The 18536-nt window shown below is 42.7% G+C and overlaps 1 protein-coding gene across 1 annotated transcript; it reads right to left on the reverse strand.

The window, feature by feature from the left end:
* Nucleotides 1-495: 495 nt before the first annotated feature.
* Nucleotides 496-16699, reverse strand: OLFM4 (olfactomedin 4). The gene is made up of 4 exons (XM_007468594.1): nucleotides 16550-16699; nucleotides 10080-10292; nucleotides 8098-8257; nucleotides 496-1335 (listed from the first exon to the last, which is right to left on the reverse strand). The coding sequence occupies exons 2-4, from the start codon at nucleotides 10218-10220 to the stop codon at nucleotides 533-535; spliced, it is 1104 nt and encodes a 367-aa protein (XP_007468656.1). The 5' UTR covers nucleotides 10221-10292; nucleotides 16550-16699; the 3' UTR covers nucleotides 496-532.
* Between the last annotated feature and the right edge of the window lie 1837 nt (nucleotides 16700-18536).

An 18536-nucleotide genomic window follows, 5' to 3' on the forward strand; every position in this document is an offset into this window, starting at 1 on the left:
CATGCTAGTAAGAAAAACAAAGTTGGAGATTTGGACCCTCAAGGAGCTTCAGATATTAATCTGCCTAATTAAGCCCCAGATTTCTTTCAGGTGTGGAAGAATTAACCAAGCTATATGGAGGGGAACTGGTCCTTGAGCCCTCTCTTTTGTACAAAGAATCCCCAAAGCCATACAGAGTTCTCTTTAAGTTCCTTAATTTCCAGATGTCACCTCACCAAAGGCTTCCTTAGAACCATGATGCCCCGAGACCTCTGACAACCCGCCCACCCTGAAATGACCTTATTTCAGTTGAGAAATGCATCCCAGGAAGCAGGTGGCTTCCAAGAGAACTCATCCAATCAGGGCAACGTCCTAAGTCTCTAGTGTGGTAGAACCCTACTCCCAAACATTACAACTAAGCAGATACACTTTTGAATCCTGAGCCCCGCCCTGCTTCCTCATCCCTCACTCCCCCACAGATACCTAAATAAGTGGAGAAGACCATTTTTTGTCAAAAAATATTTTATTTCTCTCCACCCTAACACATAAAAGTTTACTGGGGTATCTGCTGGAAGACAAGATCATAATTCAGAAGGTAACCGTCATTATAGACAAAAAGTTTCTGCTCGAAAGGATGATAGTTAATACTCTGCAGGTTTTCCTTCATCTTCTGCATTACGATGTTAAGTTTACCCTCTTTCCCTGTGCTTGTGTCATAGTAGTAGAAAATCTCTTCTGTTCTGGTGTTCAGAGTACGGGTGGCATACAGAACCCCACACACCATGAATGTGTTAGTAACAGATGGTTTATACTGCTTGGTATGCCAAGTGTTTAGCACCTCAAGTGTGGTGTCGTTGAGTTTGCTAATCACCATGTTACCAGTGCTGGCTTCAGTTGCATAAGTCACCCACAATCCATTCTCATCCACAGCCAAGTCGATATCTTGCCAACCAACATTAGCATAAGAAAAGCGGTTATTATAGGCAGCATCAGGGAGAGTTTGAGTCAAAGCAACTGTGGCGGTGGTCAGGTTAACTTTGGCAATGCTCCGGGTGTTGTACCAGTTGACATACATGTTATTCTTATAAACTACTGCACCACCACCTTGGCCATAGTATATGCTGTTCTCTCGGGCATTTGTGTACAACAGCAAATCATCCAGTGTATTGTAGATTCTGTAATATTGCAAAATTCTCCCATCAGTTTCCAAAGGTGCCACCCAGTACAGCCCTTTGCCTGGATGCTGAGGAGAGTAATCCCGACCCCAGGCGCCGTACTGATAGCTAAATCCTCTCCAGTTGAGCTGAACTATAACCGGCCTGCTGATGTTCACCACACCGCCGTGAGCACAGCTCCCTAGAGGAACAAGCAAATAAAAGGGCATTCTTAGAGAAAATGAATGACAAGATACAAACAGTTTAATATCCTAAGAACCAAAGGAATCCATAAACATTTTTCTTGTCAATGTTCAATGACAACCGTGGTCCTGATGGAGAATAGGCAAAACCTACTCTTGGTTTCTGTCTCAATGCAAACCCGCTGTCAGTTCTAGAGAGCACTACCTTCTATTTACATGAATGAGCTTTCAATCTGGAAAATGGGGATAATGAAACTCCCAAGAGCCATATTAAAAAGCGTTGAGGGCCCAGAAAGTGGAAAGGAGGACTTGGTGAATTTAATAAATATATTTTCTTCTATGAGAAAGCGTTTTGCCAATATTATTTTATTTCCTTTTTCTTATAGAGAAATCAAGAAAGTAAGATCACATGAGAATGCTACCCTATTTTAATAAAGCCAGAAGTTGCTATTCACCAGGGTCAGGGAGAATTTGGGATGAAGGAGAAGTCTGTCCTAGGCAAGTCTTTCTTCCCTTCACCCTCTGCCCTTCCCGGGGACCCCAAGGGCATATCCACACCAGGTACCAATGATGCCCCAAGCTACTCTCAAAAGAGGAAGTTTGTACTATGGCATTTTAAAAGATACAGAAAGATAGTCTCCTAATGGACCTCTAAGAGGTCCTCTAATGGTCCTCTAATGGTGGGATTTCAGCCTTGAGAAGCCATGGAAGTTATTATAGGGCAACATTGCCTGGTCTGTGCCCAAAACATAGCCAATCACATAGATCACTTGGTGACCCATCTCACTGCACAGTTACAAGGTGGGCCTTGCTGTTCATAAGCCATAGTCTACGGTGCCACAGAATGACAGGCAAGCACTTCGTCGTTCCCATTCTGTTGCTGTCATTGTCACAATGTGTACAATCAAGTGGGACCAGACTCACCGGTCCTTGAATCTACATTCCCTGTAACACTTGGGTGCATAACTCAGTCTGGGCAATTTGGCCCTTTGCAGAGCCCTCCCTCTGAAATGCCTGCCAACCCAGACCGTTTATGAGCTATAAAAAATAAAATAAAATTCCTCCAGTATTTTTACAATAGCTATCTAAAGATTTGAACACACATTTTCTGGAATCTTAACAAATACCCTTAAAAAACTGGTCATAAATTTTATTGGAATTACAGAGAAAAGTCAACTTCAGATACATTTGAGATCATTTTCCCTCATCCTTTAAATGCTTGGAGGGAATCAGGGAGCCATGGAGAGTGCATGAGGTGGGCTTGGGCCAGAAGCAGAGCTCCAAAGAATTGCCCGAGATTAACATTGTGGGGAGCAAGGGGTTACAAAGCATTTGCCTCTGAGTCCCTGCCTCTGACACATATGGAAAGACCCATTCCTTTCCTTGCTAAATGCCTCCCCTTTCTCCCCTCCTCATTCAAGGACTGTTCAGAAATGAAACCATCGCTAGAAATCCTGCTTTTATTTTTCCAATCTGTTGGGGCTTTTTGGTCCTGGAATTAAATACATGCTCCTTAAATGCTCTCATAAATCCGCAGTTGGTGGGAAAGCCAGCCAGCCATACAACAGGTAGAGAAATGAAACCACTCTGTACCCAACCTCAAATAATTTTGCATATCATTAAGCAGAACACAGTCACGGGTTTATTTTAATAATGCATGCACCATTTCATAAATAAAAAAGCAACATGTGTTCAGCCAAGAGACTGCTCTCCACTAAAGGAATAATAAAATTATAAATTATTATTTCCTCTTCTAAAAGTGATCTCTCAGATGAATACTTGTTTGCTTTTGTTTATGAAACAATGCATGAATTATTAAAATAAAGTTAGCGGTGTGTTCAGCTTAATGATAACAAAAACTGTTTGAGTTTCCATATGTTATAAACTGGATTTTCTAGTTAAAATACCTTCCTGAGAACTTTTTTTTTTTTTTTTTTTTTTTTGGGGTGGGCGAGCCTCTCACTGTTGTGGCCTCTCCCGTTGTGGAGCACAGTCTCTGGATGTGCAGGCTCAGCGGCCATGGCTCACGGGCCCAGCCGCTCCGCAGCATGTGGGATCTTCCCGGACCGGGGTACGAACCCGTGTCCCCTGCATCGGCAGGCGGACTCTCAACCACTGCGTCACCAGGGAAGCCCGAGGACTTATTTATTCAACTACATTTCACTCTGAGGAAATAAAAGAAAGTCACTTTTTCCTTGCAGGTTAGAAGACTTAGGCATTATTTGCTTAATTGAATCTTGCCCTCCTTGAAAGGAAAGATTCCAAACCAACAGCAACAAATTATTTAAGGAAAACTTACAATGCATATAACACATTCAAGCATTTTATCATGGGATTAAAGAAAATAAACTATTCTGTCCTAGATGTGGAAATCCTTAGATATGAAGGAACCAAAATAAACTTCTCTTAAAAATCACTACTACTAGGCTTCCCTGGTGGCGCAGTGGTTGGGAGTCTGCCTGCCGATGCAGGGGACACGGGTTCGTGCCCCGGTCCAGGAGGGTCCCACGTGCCGTGGAGCGGCTGGGCCCGTGAGCCATGGCCGCTGAGCCTGCGCGTCCGGAGCCTGTGCTCCGCAACGGGAGAGGCCACAACAGTGAGAGGCCTGTGTACCACAAAAAAAAAACAAAAAATAAAAAATCACTAAATATTAAAACTGTATGTCATTAAATCTCTTTTCCTCACCCCACAACAACTCTAAACATCTCCTGTCCTTTCTGTTATCCTCTCTTTATCCTTTATCTCCTTTAGACCATTTTTAGAGCCCTGGCTCTCGTCAAAGGAAGTGGAAATAAGAAGAAAACTAAATATTCTTGTCCATATTACAGATGTGGCTACAGCAGTGACAAACTGCTGACAAGGCTATGGCGGGTTTCCTCGACGCCTGGCGACAAACCGTCTTAGAAATATGAGTGAAACTGACAGCCGGCCCAGTGCCCACTGCTCATCTAGCCCAAGCAGAGACCCCATCCGCCCACCCCCTCTACACCGAGCTTCTCCCCACCCTTTCTAACCTTGTACCCCTTCCCAGCCTGCATTTCAAGGTCTTAGAGATACTCCATTCCTTTCTTTCTTTGTGCCAACTTTATTCTACCACTGGAACAACAACCCACTGCCCAACCCTGACCCGAGAATTATGAAAAACCAACGAATCATTTTGCACTTCCTGATGGAAGAGAACACACCATAGAAATGAGAACGAAGGTACCCTTTCAGCTACTCAGCAAGCAAAAAAGCCAAGCTAATTTGGTATTAATCAGGTTGGTGACTTATTGCAACTTTCTTGTCACTCTAGGAATCACAGGTGCACCTCTCTCTCCATTAGAGCATCTGTGGAGGGTAGCCTGGTACAGTGAAAACATTGCCAGATTCCAATTCAAATCCTGACTCCAGCACTTATGAGCTGCGTATCCTTGAGCAAGTTACCCAACCTTCCGAGCCTCAGTTTCCTTACGTTAAAGGAAAAATAATAATACATACTCTGCAGAATTGTGAGGAAGGGTAGACAGGAGACATATACATTTGACTCAATAAATGATAACAGTCAGCATTATAATCACATCCATGTTACAACTGAAGGTTTACACGACTGTTTCTCCTCCAAGATAGTGGTTTCTGGAAGCTTCTGTGCCTACCCTGATAACCCGAGTGCCCAGAACAGGACCAGCCACCCAGTGACACCAAATTATGTTTGTGGAGATAAAAACTGATTAAATCCCCCAAACTCACCTTACCCTTATTTATAAAACACTAGCTCTTTACCCTGGTACATAACTGAAAGTTTCCAAGAGCCTGGTATTCAATCCACTGACCTTAATGCAGGGAACCCTCTACACCCAATAGCCTTGGTTGGCAATCTCTTCTTTGTCATGCAATTTATTAGATATTGCCATGGTATTCTGAAAATATCCTGGGAGGCCACATGGTGAGACTTTAAAATACTCTAACTTGGCTTTTTTAAAGTCTCATGGCCAGTAGCACTTTTTCTTTAAAGCTAAAGATTATATACCAGCAGAGGAAACTTGATCTTGGATCCATCAATGCCCTCTCTCACCTGGGCAAGTGAACTTTGAGCAAAGATGATAATACAATTAAAATGGTTATAATCATAAAATGATTAAGATGAAATGGATATATGTTACCTAACACTCTGCTCCTCTCTAGGCTTGGAATTTTGACTGGTCACCCTACATCTTTCGTGGACCATTTACTGTGCACCTACTATGTGCCAGCACAGATCCTTGCATTTTTGAGCACAACAGTGATGACCCCTGGGCATTCACATCCCATTTTCCTATCTGCAGTCCTTTAGATTCAGGGGGAGGACAGAGAGAAACTGAAGTCAGTTGTTTTCAGGAAAAACAGTTAATGAGCACAAGGCCAATTATTTTAGATTAGAAAATTCTATGAAATGAAGCAGAAAAGGATGCCATTTGCAGCATAAGCCATCTATAAAGCACATTTTATCGAACCCTAATGCTATGTACTGGCTCTCAGATCAAGTTGACTGCTGGGGTAGCGAACTGCAGCTGCCCAGAGGGCCCAAGAGAGCACAGAATTACTTTATAGCTGAAACTTGCATAGAGTGTTTTTTGTTCCGCGCAACTCTGCAGTGAAAAAAAGCAGACAGGCCAGATTTTAAAGTCCCATAATAGTGAGTAACTTTAATTAAAGTCTCCACAGGCTCACAACGTTGTGGTGCTTGGGGATTTTCCAATTCTGCATTGTCAACCAATCCAAACAGAAAGAGAGCAAGTGAAAGAAATTGATTTCAAAACATGACAAAAAGTCAGTTTAATATAAACATCATAAATATAATATGAACAGAGCTGGAGGAGGGCCAAGTGGCTTGGGAGGGATCCAGCTACAGCCAAGGTTGTGGGAAAGTGAGAGGAAATCTGAGGCCAATTTGTTTAAACAACGCAGCTGGGCTGGGCTGGCTCACAAAAGTCTACATGTGAGGACCTGGGGGAAAGTTCTAGAAAAAAAAATGCTAACAAAAATAAGAAAACAGACTCATTGTTTTCTTCCTGAGATACTAAGCCGTGTACTTTCTCCCCCACCGCCGGCCTTGAGTTACTGACGCCTAACCCTCGAGGTCCTGAGATGACAGGGAGCAAGGGGCCTTGCACTTCGGCCTCAGCTCTGTCACCAGCTGCCTGTGTGGCCTCAGGAAAAGCAGTATCCTCACCACTAAGTCCCCTCGTCTGAGACATGACAGCCCTGAATATTCTTTCCTGCTCTAAAATGTCCTCATTCCAAGGGATGCATAGAAAACTGTGGCAGAAAAAGCTATTTCATGAGGACAATTTGCTGAGGTTTAAAAAGAGAGAGAAAGAAAAAAGGACGGGAGGGATAGAGGAAGGAAAGAAAGACTTGCTCAGGTAGTATTAGGAGTGGTCGCTGCTTGATTCCTGCCCTCAGGAAACCCTCCATGGCCCCGCAGAATGAGCTCTCATTTCCAATGAGGACGTTGACACCTTTGATCCCAGACCACATTTAGCCTGGTTTGTTACAGAGGACAGAGCATGGCCTTTGTCCCAAACCTCCTCTGCTGTCATACTGTGACAGATTCCCAACTGCAGAAGGAGGGAAGGTAGGGCTCTGAACAACACCAAGAGGCTTATAACTGTGGCAGTATTTAATTAAAGCCTTAAAGAAACCAGCGACACTGACAAGGATCCAGAAACGCATGGCCCAAAAGGAAGCAGGTTGTGACAACAGGAATGAATGAAAATAACAAGAGCTGTATGATTTGATTAACAGATGCTGTCCCCGTTCAGGCTGAGATGCTCAGGATGTGCAAAGAGAGCTTCCCTATGACCCTGGCTCCAGGGCTGGACCCTGCGGCTTTAGTTCTCCTGGAGGGATGTGCCGGAACACACACGGATCTAGCACTGCTTTTGTTTGCAGCAAGATGTGCACTTCAATCATCCTCATTAACAACAAATACAATCGCCAGTGTATAAATGCCGATCACAGAGCTCTGCGTTTCCCAAGACTTGTTTTATGAATCCTCACAGCAACGCTGCAAAGTAGGTATTACTGTTCTCCCGTTTTACCAAGGAAGAGATTAAGAACCTTTCTGCTGTGGCTACATAGCTGGAAAGTTCAGGCCTTTGGGGTCACAGTGCCATGCCCCTGACCGCGACACTCCACCAGTCCATTCAAGGAGGTATTTATGAGCACCCACCTCTATGCTACACTTAACCCCCTCCAAGGATGATTCCTTAGAGAGGGACACGCCGTCTTTGCCCTGCAAGAACTCACAATCCAGGAGGGACGGCAGGACACACCCTCACGTACTGGACATGTGGAGCCATCCGTTAAATCCTCACTGAATCCTGGGAGGCACTCCACAGCACGTGCATTTAAGGAAAGCAGGAAGGAGAAATAAAGAGGTGGACGGAAGGAGGGAAGGAAGGAAGGAGGGATGGAGGATTCAAGGCGTAACCCAGCTCATCACATAAATGAGCCAATCAGCCCTTACAATCCACAGGACAGCCCGGAGGGGAAGCCAAGCGGATTGCAGAGGCTTTCACCGGGCCCCTGATAACCAGACAATCACCGTAGAGACATTTCTTCCGTGCGCCCCAGGACATGACAGTATGTAGAGCTCTGGTAGGTGAGATTTAAAAGCAGGGAAGAGTAAACTCAGAGCCATAAAAATCCCATCCTTCCTTTACCTCCACAATCCCAGAGCCCTTCCCCACCCAACCCTTAGCTCCTAATGGGGCCTGGTAAAAATGGGACCCCCTTACCTGGTGCAGGGGGAGGGGGTAGGGCAGGAAGGTTTCCGACTTTAGAGTCCTCACATTCCTTGAGTTTGTTCTTCAGAGCCAGAATTTGTCGGCGAATGGCAAGGACATTGTTTTTGTCTAGCGTCTCAAGCTTCTCCACCAGGAGAGTCATATTCCTTATCTAAGGAAATCAAAATTCGGAGTGACTTTATATTATTGTGCAATTTCCTTCACAAACATTCAGGGCTGAATATGTCACTTAGGGAAACATTGCCAGAGAATACACCTGAGATTCTTCTGACTGGTTTCATTTGGAAGAATACATTTCACGGTTTAGCGTGAATGCCTGTCAGATTGCAGGCCGATGTGCGTGATGAGAAGAAAATGGCAAAGATTTTAACGGCTTTAATAACAGAGAACAGGCTCCGTCTAAGTATCCACAAGTGTCCATTAAAGTTCATCTCTAATAACCTTCCCCTATAAACTCGTGTTTGCTCATGTCGTACTATAATTAAGTTTCTAATGAATGGTGAGGGCCAGAGAAAACCTAAATTCTAAAATACGGAACTGGAATTCTCAATGATAGCCCATGTCATGACTGTGCTAGTAAATTCTCGTTGATATAAATTACCCAAGCAAAAAATCTACACACAATAAATGTTGGAGAGGGTGTGGAGAAAAGGGAAGCCTCTTGCACTGTTGATGGGAATGTAAATTGATACAGCCACTATGGAGAACAGTATGGAGGTTCCTTAAAAACTAAAAATAGAACTACCATATGACCCAGCAATCCCACTACTGGGGATATACCCTGAGAAAACCATAATTCAAAAAAGAGTCATGTACCACAATGTTCATTGCAGCTCTATTTATAATAGCCAGGACATGGAAGCAACCTAATGTCCATTGACAGATGAATGGATAAAGAAGATGTGGCACATATATACAATGGAATATTACTCAGCCATGAAAAGAAATGAAACTGAGTTATTTGTAGTGAGATGGATGGACCTAGAGTCTGTCATACAGAGTGAAGTAAGTCAGAAAGAGAAAAACAAATACTGTATGCTAACACATATATATGGAATCTTAAAAAAAAAAAAAAGGTTCTGAAGAACCTAGGGGCAGGACAGGAATAAAGACACAGACATAGAGAATGGACTTGAGGGCACGGGGAGGGGGAAGGGTAAGCTGGGACGAAGTGAGAGAGTGGCATGGACATATATACACTATCAAATGTAAAATAGATAGCTAGTGGGAAGCAGCCTCGTAGCACAGGGAGATCAGCTCAGTGCTTTGTGACCACCTAGAGGGGTGGGATAGGGAGGGTGGGAGGGAGATGCAAGAGGGAGGGGATATGGGGATATGTGTATATGTATAGCTGATTCACTTTGTTATAAGGCAGAAAGTAACACACCATTGTAAAACAATTGCACTCCAATAAAGATGTTAAAAAAAATAAAAAATAAATTACCCAAGCATAACATTAATGGGATAGTGTTTATCCACAGAGCTTAAAAGGCTTCACAAAACATCCTCACAAGAAACTCCTTTAAAGAGGCTTCTGGAGTATGTAGAGAAGCATTCCAAGAGGGATCAGGACTGTGTGATCATTCAAAAGGAGAAACAGACCTAGCAAATCCAAAATTGTGGTCTTCCATTCCCATAAGGATAAATCCAGAACAGAGAAGACCCCTTGATTTAGCTTGGCCATGGAGTTGTTCACACTTATGTCATCTCCCTTCTAGAGACACTGAAAGGCCATTTGGTTTTGGGGCAGGACTCTGACCGTTAGACAACACCTACTCCTCAATCAGCGTGTTCCCAATGTGTGTAATTTACTGTTCAAAGCCAGGCGTCCATCCAAAACAGAACAAGGGCCTTGCCAGGCGGTCATGAGAGAGTACAGCATTAGACATCAGAAGAGGGACTCCGATCCTGGTCCTAGCACTTGCTCACTGAAGAGACATTATTAATGCACAAGAAGTGATTTCATTCCTTACCTCCACTTCCAGCTGGTCAACAATCACTGAGCTTCCAACAAAACCGACCTTCAGCTGTTTGATCAGTTTCTCCATCTCCTTCACTTCTACCTTGATCAGCTCAAAGTCCAGTTCAGTGTAAGAAATGGTATCTTTTTCCATGATCTCTATTCGGACGGTTAGGTTCGAGAGTTTCTTTTCATACACGCTGATTAATTGCACATACTCCTTCACCTAGAGGGGAATCAAAGAGCTCAAGTCAGTTTTCAGAGCGATGTCATACAGCTTTCCTCCACTAACCAAGTCCTCGGGGACTATTTGATTGCCTTCAATCTTTTTTAATTAAAGAAATGGATCAAAAATATATTTACCTAAATATTTTAAAAAATCTATCTAAATACAAAGAATTTATTATTACAGTGGGGGAGAGGGTGGATTTTGCACTTGCCTAGACTAAAAATAATTGTGCTTCAGAATTATCATTCGCAAGTACATTTTGATCTCCATTTTAATGTTTGAAGATACTAGCACCCCAAACTAAACTTGTTTGAATCAGTCTTTTGCCCGCCCTCCTCCGCTTATTACACATGCTCTAAATCAGGGTTTCCCAACCTCAGCACTATTAACATTTGGGAATAGATTGTTCTTTCTTGTGGGGGGTTTTTTTGTGTAGTATAGGATGTTTAGCAGCATCCCTGGCCTCTAGATGCCAATAGCACCTACCCATCCCCCAGCTGTGACGACCAAGAATGCCCCAGACATTGCTAAATATCCCCCAGGGGCAAAATCACCACCACCACCCCCTTCCCTCCATTTAGAAACACCGCTCTAAATCTAAGTATTTTCTAGAAGAGGGAAAAATGCTCTGAGAAGAATTCCTTCGTTGATCACCAAATGCAATGAGTTTTGAGCCCCTCTTCCTTCTACAGAGTGACATAAAGACTCAACTTACAAATTATGGTTTTCTCCAGATATATGCCCAGGAGTGGGATTGCTGGATCATATGGTAGCTCTATTTTTAGTTTTTAAAGAAACCTCCATACTGTTCTCCATAGTGTCTGTACCAATTTACATTCCCACAAACAGTGCAAGAGTGTTCCCTTTTCTCCACACCCTCTCCAGCATTTAGTATTTGTAGACTTTTTGTTGATGGTCATTCTGACCAGTGCGAGGTATTGTAGCTTTGATTTGCATTTCACTAATAATTAGCAATGGTGAGCATCTTTTCATGTGCTTTTTGGCCATCTGATGTCTTCTCTGGTGAAATGTCTATTTAGTAACTAACAGGAACATACTGTATAGCACAGGGAACTATACCCAATAGTTTGAAATAACCTATAAGGGAAAAGAATCTTTAAAAAATACATATATATATATGTGTGTGTATAACTGAATCACTGTGCTGTATACCTGAAACTAACACAACATTGTAAATCAACTATACTCCAATTTAAAAAAAAGATCCAACTTACTCCACAATATGTGAGGGTATGTGCAACTGTAAAGTGCACATTTCATTAAGTGCACCCACATATTTATTCCAAGTTTATTCCAAGAACTGATTATTGCAATCAGACCTTTAAATTACACATTTGTTGCATATTTTTGAATGTCTGATCATTAAGTTAAAATACTTCCAAAAATTCCCATGGTGATTTAGTGTATAATTGGAATCTCCAAATGGATATTTCAATAAACACAGTTGGTGGTTCTTTCCGTATCTGATCTCTAAAAGAAATGCCATGGCTTTTTGAAGGATCTGCTCATTAAAAGTTGCCGGTTTTATATTCTTTTTAAAAATTTGAAGAGAAGTAATACTTTTCCCCCAAACTTCACTAATGTCAAGAAGCTGATCCACAGGGCCTGGATGAATTCAGAGCCAGATGTCAGCCTCTAATCTTTCTAACACCAAAAGCAGCCCTAACTTCTGTCCTTTTAGCCTTTCCACTTAACCCCACTGTACAAATTAGACACATAGGCCACGAACCTAAAGGGCTAGGGCTTCAGGCAAAGAGGATTTTAATGAAAGTTGAAAACGCAGCCCTTGGCACTGCTCGTGTATCTCCTTCGGCAACTGATGCTCATTGCCATCAGATGAGGCTGATAAGGCTGGTGACATTTTGGTGGATAAGGTTAAAAAATAAAATAAAATAAAATTATATATATATATATATATATATATATATATATATATATATATATTTATACCTAGCAAGTCCCACTCAAAAGTACAAACACATATATAAGGTAGCCAGGTTTCAATTTCTCCAAAAATCAGGCATAAAACATTGGCTGTGAGAAAAATAATAATAATAATGGAGTGCCAACCGATGGCAGAAATGGAAGTTTGCGAAATGAATATTCTTGGCATTTGGTCTTGCCAGCTCTTGGAACAAATGAAACACCCTCAGCTTTCCTGGAACATTTTGGTGGCATATCACAGCTGTTGTTCTATAAAAAATAAGTGGTTCGACTGTCATTTCTGCTAAATAAAATGTGGCTCTCCCAGATTCTCACTGCAAACCTCAGAGAATGTATGGTGGGCCTGCCCTGGTTCTGCCCCAAAGTAAAGGGTCTCTACAGGTCTGTTTGGGGAAAATCTTGAGGTTCCTTCAAGAACTGGACTTGACTGGAATGTCAAGAATAGCTCCAGGATGTTCAGGAAAATTGGAATCGTCCATGGAGTTACAGAAGGCAGGAGAGAATTTGAGAATGGGCCAGAAAGACTTCGTGGTGTGAATGTTACTAATTTAAATAGATTGTGAGTCTAAACTCTTCACGGGTACGGATCTCTAGTGTTGAGATGGAATGGACAATTCTGGAAACATCCAAACTCTCCCTGGGAGGTGCAGCCTCAGCAGAGGCGCCCAGTTTACCTGGGAATGTGTAGCAAGAATACGCATCCAGCCCTACAGGGACACTTCCCTGTGTCAACATTTTTCATGTAAAGCTCCCCATCACTACAAGTTTGAGCCTTAGACGACTCATCTACACTTGCCCTCAGACCCTCAGCCCTTCATTCAGAGCTCCCATTCTTCTGTTTGTTATGCACGTATCATGTCATTGATGGGTTCTAAGCATCAAAGTCTCTTTGGGGGGTTGTTGCTCTATACAGTCAATGTGGTCTTGTAATAGATAAGGATGCAGCCCAGGAGGCTATTAAACTAAAGAATTAGTTGGCTTGTGTTTCTGCCAGTTCCTCAAAACCTGTGATCGTCACCATAGCGAGATTAATTGAAATAAATAAAGGTACTTTGCCACATACTGTCATTTTAATATATTTTTTAACAACAAGATTAATTGAGCTTGAATTGGCCGTCAAGACATATGAAGCACTTTGCAGCTAGATCCACCTAAGCTCAAATCTGGCTTCAGTCCTTCGTGGACAAATCACTTAATTTCTCTAAGCCTTCATTTCCTCCTATAAATCGGAGGTAATGGTAACAAGCTCACAAGATGATTGTGAACTCTAGAGATAATGTATATTAAGTGCCTGGTGTAATGGATGCCCTATAAATTACAGCAATTATTAGACAGTGATTTCAGGTTTTTTTCAATCTGACCTTTTAATTTATTATATTTCACTGCACAAAACGTGGCTCAGTAGACGTTGTTTGTTTATGGGTTGTCTACATGTCTCCCAGGCTGCCTCAACCCTCTCATGCATGGGGAACTATTAACAAAAGTGTCATATTAAATAACTTGCCCCAAAGACCATAACCCTCTAGAGAAAAAAAAATTCTGAGCCGCCTTCTGAGTTGTCTCCTTTCTAAGTACAGTCACACAGGGACATCTCATAACAACAGAAAAGTATAAAATGCTTTCAGCATCTTATGCAGAGGCCGTCCCTGTCTTCTCCGTGTCCTGACAGATAATGAATCAATGTGAGACAGTCCAAATCCTTTTCTACTGGCCTGCCCAAACGGGCGTTCCCCCAGGCCTCTAGATAAACGGTGATTTCCAAGGCAACCTAGGGACAGCTATAATAATTCACCTGGAAACTCAAAAGCCCTCAGCTGAAGAGATAATTTTGGATGGAAGGCATTACTGATCTGGTGCATCTCTTCTTAGAGCATGATAACCACACGGCAGAGAGGAAAGAGAATGATTGAAAGAGAATGATTCCGGGGCTTCCCTGGTGACTTAGTGGTTGAGAGTCCGCCTGCCAATGCAGGGGACACGGGTTCGTACCCGGGTCTGGGAAGATCCCACAAGCCGCGGAGCGGCTGGGCCCGTGAGCCATGGCCGCTGAGCCTGTGCGTCCAGAGCCTGTGCTCCTAATAAACAACCCAATCCAAAAATGGGCAGAAGACCTAAATAGACATTTCTCCAAAGAAGATATACAGACTGCCAACAAACACATGAAAGAATGCTCAACATCATTAATCATTAGAGAAATGCAAATCAAAACTACAAGGAGATATCATCTCACACCAGTCAGAATGGCCATCCTCAAAAAACCTAGAAACAATAAATGCTGGAGAGGGTGTGGAGAAAAGGGAACACTCTTGCAGTGCTCATGGGAATGTGAATTGGTTCAGCCACTATGGAGAACAGTATGGAGGTTCCTTAAAAACCGAGATTCCTGACCTGGCTTAACCAGCCAAAAGACCTTTACATTTATGTCTCTTTACCCTTATAAGCCTCAGTTTTTCCATCCCTACAATGGGGAAAAGTACACTGGTTTATATGCCTTAAAGGGCTGCTTGAGAGTAGAACGGGAAAGTGCAGAGGGAAGCTATTACTGCTATTGTTGTTATCCTCACCTGTCACAGCCCGAATCCATTATGCAAATCTCAGTGGGAAGGTCAATTCCTTTCTTAGGCCTCAATCATGAATTATTTTTAGAACCAGCTACTGACACTTTTCCACCTACTCCACACTTCTTCCCTGCCAATTATTAGCAAGGCAGATACCACCTGCCCGCCCCCCTTAACAGGATTGGAATGAAATGTCCCAGACTCACAAACCTCTCCCTGGGGCAGCCTGGGGTTTCAAACTGCCGTTCACATCCCTGCCAGCCAAGAAGACATGCAAATCAGTAGCTCCCACTATTTCAAAGCAAATGACTCTAACTGAAAAGATCTTTACCTAGGATTTTCCTCCACTTGTTATGTTTTTATGCATAACTTCTTATCTGTACTTGATTATGCTATGAATATTAATGACTGGAATTTCTAATTTAGTTCTGTGCCTTTTCTGCTGATTAATTCAAGGACATTTTATTTCTTAAGAAGCTAGGTTCCTGGAGTCGTCAAACACATTTTCCTGGACACTCGTTTAAACTTAGAATATTTATCTACCAATTGAGGTTGAAAGCAGGGGCTCAGCCTCATCAGAACTTTTGTCTTAAGAGAGAGCTAGGCTCGATGTTGAGTCAACTGAGCTGAAATTTCTTTGGAAAACTTATTTTGAATTTTGCAGGGAAGCCAGAGCTCCTTGTAAATTAATGGAATGGTATTAAATAATGCATAATGTGATGATAGCCGAGCTTGTACTTCACCTGTACAGAAGATGGAAGTTCTTTTGGTTGATTTTTAACTTGGCTAAAAAGGGTAAAGGGGTCAAAACTGGAATGCCAAGTTCATTGCTGCAGCCAGCTCAGAGAAGGGCTAACCCCTTGAGATGACTTCCTCTGGCTGGAGAAAGCAGTAATCAGGGGGTCAAGTGGAGGTTTTTATCAAGGCTGAGCCACCTACTAGTCTCATTTCAAATTCCCAGGGAAGCCTTCGGTTTGGGGCTAATGCTGGATGCATCTGATGTAATGTCACTGCTGGGATAATAGAGGCTAACCCCAAGAAAGAGAGAGAGGGAGAGAAGAAAGAGAGTGAACTGAGAAGAGAAAATAGGAGGAAGAGAGAGGAAAAGAGGGAGGGAGGAAGGAAGATGAGAGAGAGATTTGTGGGAGGGGTGGAGGACAGGGAAGGGGAAAGACCAAAAGCAAGAGAAGACCAACAAAAGTAAAAAACAAAAACAAAATAAGAAGGAAAAGGGAAAGAAAGGACTGAGGCAAGAGGAGAAACAGAAATGAAGGAAAGGAGGAATGGAATAGAATAGGCTGAAAAAAAATGCAAGGGCAGGAAGACAGAACATAAAGAGGACAGAGGAGAGGAAAGAAAAGAAGGCAAGGCTGGAGGAATGACCAAGAAGAAGACCAAAAGGAAGAAACCACAAAACCAAATACAGATTTCAGAGTTGAAATTTACAGGGAGAGCTCAGGCTTCTTTCCAGCTGCACACACACCATGATATTGAAGCGAGTTTATCCTGTGGCGTGACTCATCTCCATCCCATCTTCTCCCTGTGCTCTCACTCTTCCTGCTATAAAGAACTCCATAGGCTACTGTGAAATAAATGCTAAAGCTTCCATTAGATGCAAATGTGCTCTTTGATACAGTGAAGAAAGGCTGCTTATAAAGTCCTGAATAAAAAGTATTTTGTTTGTTCTTAACAAGATATTGTTGGAAGAGGGAAAAAGAATAAAATACTTACTTTAGAAAACTCTGTCTCGTACTTCTTGGAGATAGTTTGAGCTATGATTTCCAAGCGTTCCACTCTCTCCACAGGAAAGGTGGTGTCTGGCAGGATAACAGAGCACTGGCAGGTCCCACGGTCATCCTTGGAGCCCGTGAAATTGGAAAACGACTGTAAATAAAAATAAGTTCAACATCAGTAATAGGCCGGGAAATGAGCCTTTGGCAAGGGGAGTGACAGAAACTGGCTTGTCAAAAGAGTGCTCAGAGGCAAGCGAGTGGAGTTCAATACATAAATGAATGGAATCATAGAAACACCCCAAAGCTGCTGCCATGTCTCCCAAGTGTAGCTCAGTGTTCAGTCACCTCTCCACCTGTTAAGCAAACCATATCATTCTCTTTTCTAGAACAGTCTTTAAGGAAACTACTACTGTCCCCATGTAAGGAAAAAGAAATAAAGAAGTGATGAGAGGACTTCCCTGGTGGCACAGTGGTTAAGAATCCGCCTGCCAATGCAGGGGACACAGGTTCGAACTCTGGTCCAGGAAGATTCCACATGCCGCGGAGCAACTAAGCCCGTGTGCCACAACTACTAAGCCTGTGCTCTGGAGCCCGCGAGCCACAACTACTGAGCCCACACGCCGCAACTACTGAAGCCCGCACGCCTAGAGCCCATGCTCTGCAACAAGAGAAGCCACCGCAGTGAGAAGCCCACGCACCGCCATGAAGAGTAGCCCCCGTTTGCAACAACTAGAGAAAGCCTGCGCACAGCAACAAAGACCCAATGCAGCCCAAAAATATAAATAAATAAATTTATTTAAAAAAAAAAAGAAGACACGATGAAAGCCCTGAGTTGGCAATTCTACCACTTACTGGACCTGAATTCTCTTTAAGTCTCTGTTGCCTTATCTGTCAAATAGAGATAACCTGCTTCACAGGGTTGTTCCCAAGAGGAACAAAGTAATGTAAACCAAGTCCCTGGCACATGGTAAGTGATCAGTAAATGTCACTCTCCTTTTCCTTCTACACCCTCATTTCCTTTTCCACACTTCTACCCCAGCCCCAACCCAATGCCTTTCAGGAAAGTGAGAAAAACATCAAGGATGTGGGTTACAGTGAAGCTATGCAATGCAAATTCACATCCTCTCTTCACCTGGGAAAGTGTATAATTAACATCCTTCAAAATGGCAACAAACCAGCCATTTGTTAAAAACTGAGCAACATATGAGTTTGAAGATTTTGTGCAAATTCTTTTTAAGTTTTCCAGCTTATCACTTGCAGAAAAGTCATTTTTAAATATTTGATGTTTCTTTAATATATTCAGGCTCACATTTTGGTGCCACTGAATATTTTTAAATGACAGGTTTGAAAGATCCTGTTTTTCTTTTGTCCCCTTTGAGCTTCCCCAAGGGAATCCCAGCACAATTAACATTTTTTTATTACTACAATTGCCTTACAGAGTAACTCTTGGCAGCCCACTGAATGCCTTTCAATGATCTTCTCTGACGGCCAGCCCAAAACTCACCTGTGGAACATCAGCCCAAAGGGTCTCTTTCTGAAACTACTAAGGGGAGTGCGATGGTTTTCAGAGTTTGAAGAAATGCAGGCTACACTTCTCAATATTTCAGAGGTCAGCTGGCCGTAGCTGAGGTTGTGTGCTCTGTGATTTAATGTCTACCACCTTCCCTGATTCCTGAACAAGCTAGACGTGGATGCTTCTATAATCAAGATCTAGTCCATCAGTGACCTCTGAACCAATTAATTCAGGCTTTCACAGCCAAATTGCTTGTTATTTTAACCTAATCTTCTATAAGATGAACAAATACACACACACACACACACACACACACATTTGTACCCAAAACTCTCTATGCCACGTTAATTCTTGACATTGGCCTCAACTTTCTTTGCCAATCACACCCCACACCTGCAAAAACTGGGGAGTAAGGAGGAGGGATAAGCAGGTTTATGCTGAACACTGTGGGTGGGAAGAGGGTAAGGGAACG

The sequence above is a fragment of the Lipotes vexillifer genome, unplaced genomic scaffold (genome assembly GCF_000442215.2).
Source record: "Lipotes vexillifer unplaced genomic scaffold, Lipotes_vexillifer_v1.1 scaffold479, whole genome shotgun sequence".
Taxonomy (NCBI): Eukaryota; Metazoa; Chordata; class Mammalia; order Artiodactyla; family Lipotidae; genus Lipotes; species Lipotes vexillifer.

Coding starts and splice junctions, on each gene's coding strand:
- OLFM4 (XM_007468594.1), bottom strand. CDS start 10,220: ATGGAAAAAGATACCATTTCTTACACTGAACTGGACTTTGAGCTGATC. Junction 8,258..10,079: donor TTGACCAGCTGGAAGTGGAG/GTAAGGAATGAA, acceptor TGATTTCCTTAG/ATAAGGAATATGACTCTCCT. Junction 1,336..8,097: donor ACCCCCTCCCCCTGCACCAG/GTAAGGGGGTCC, acceptor TTGTTCCTCTAG/GGAGCTGTGCTCACGGCGGT.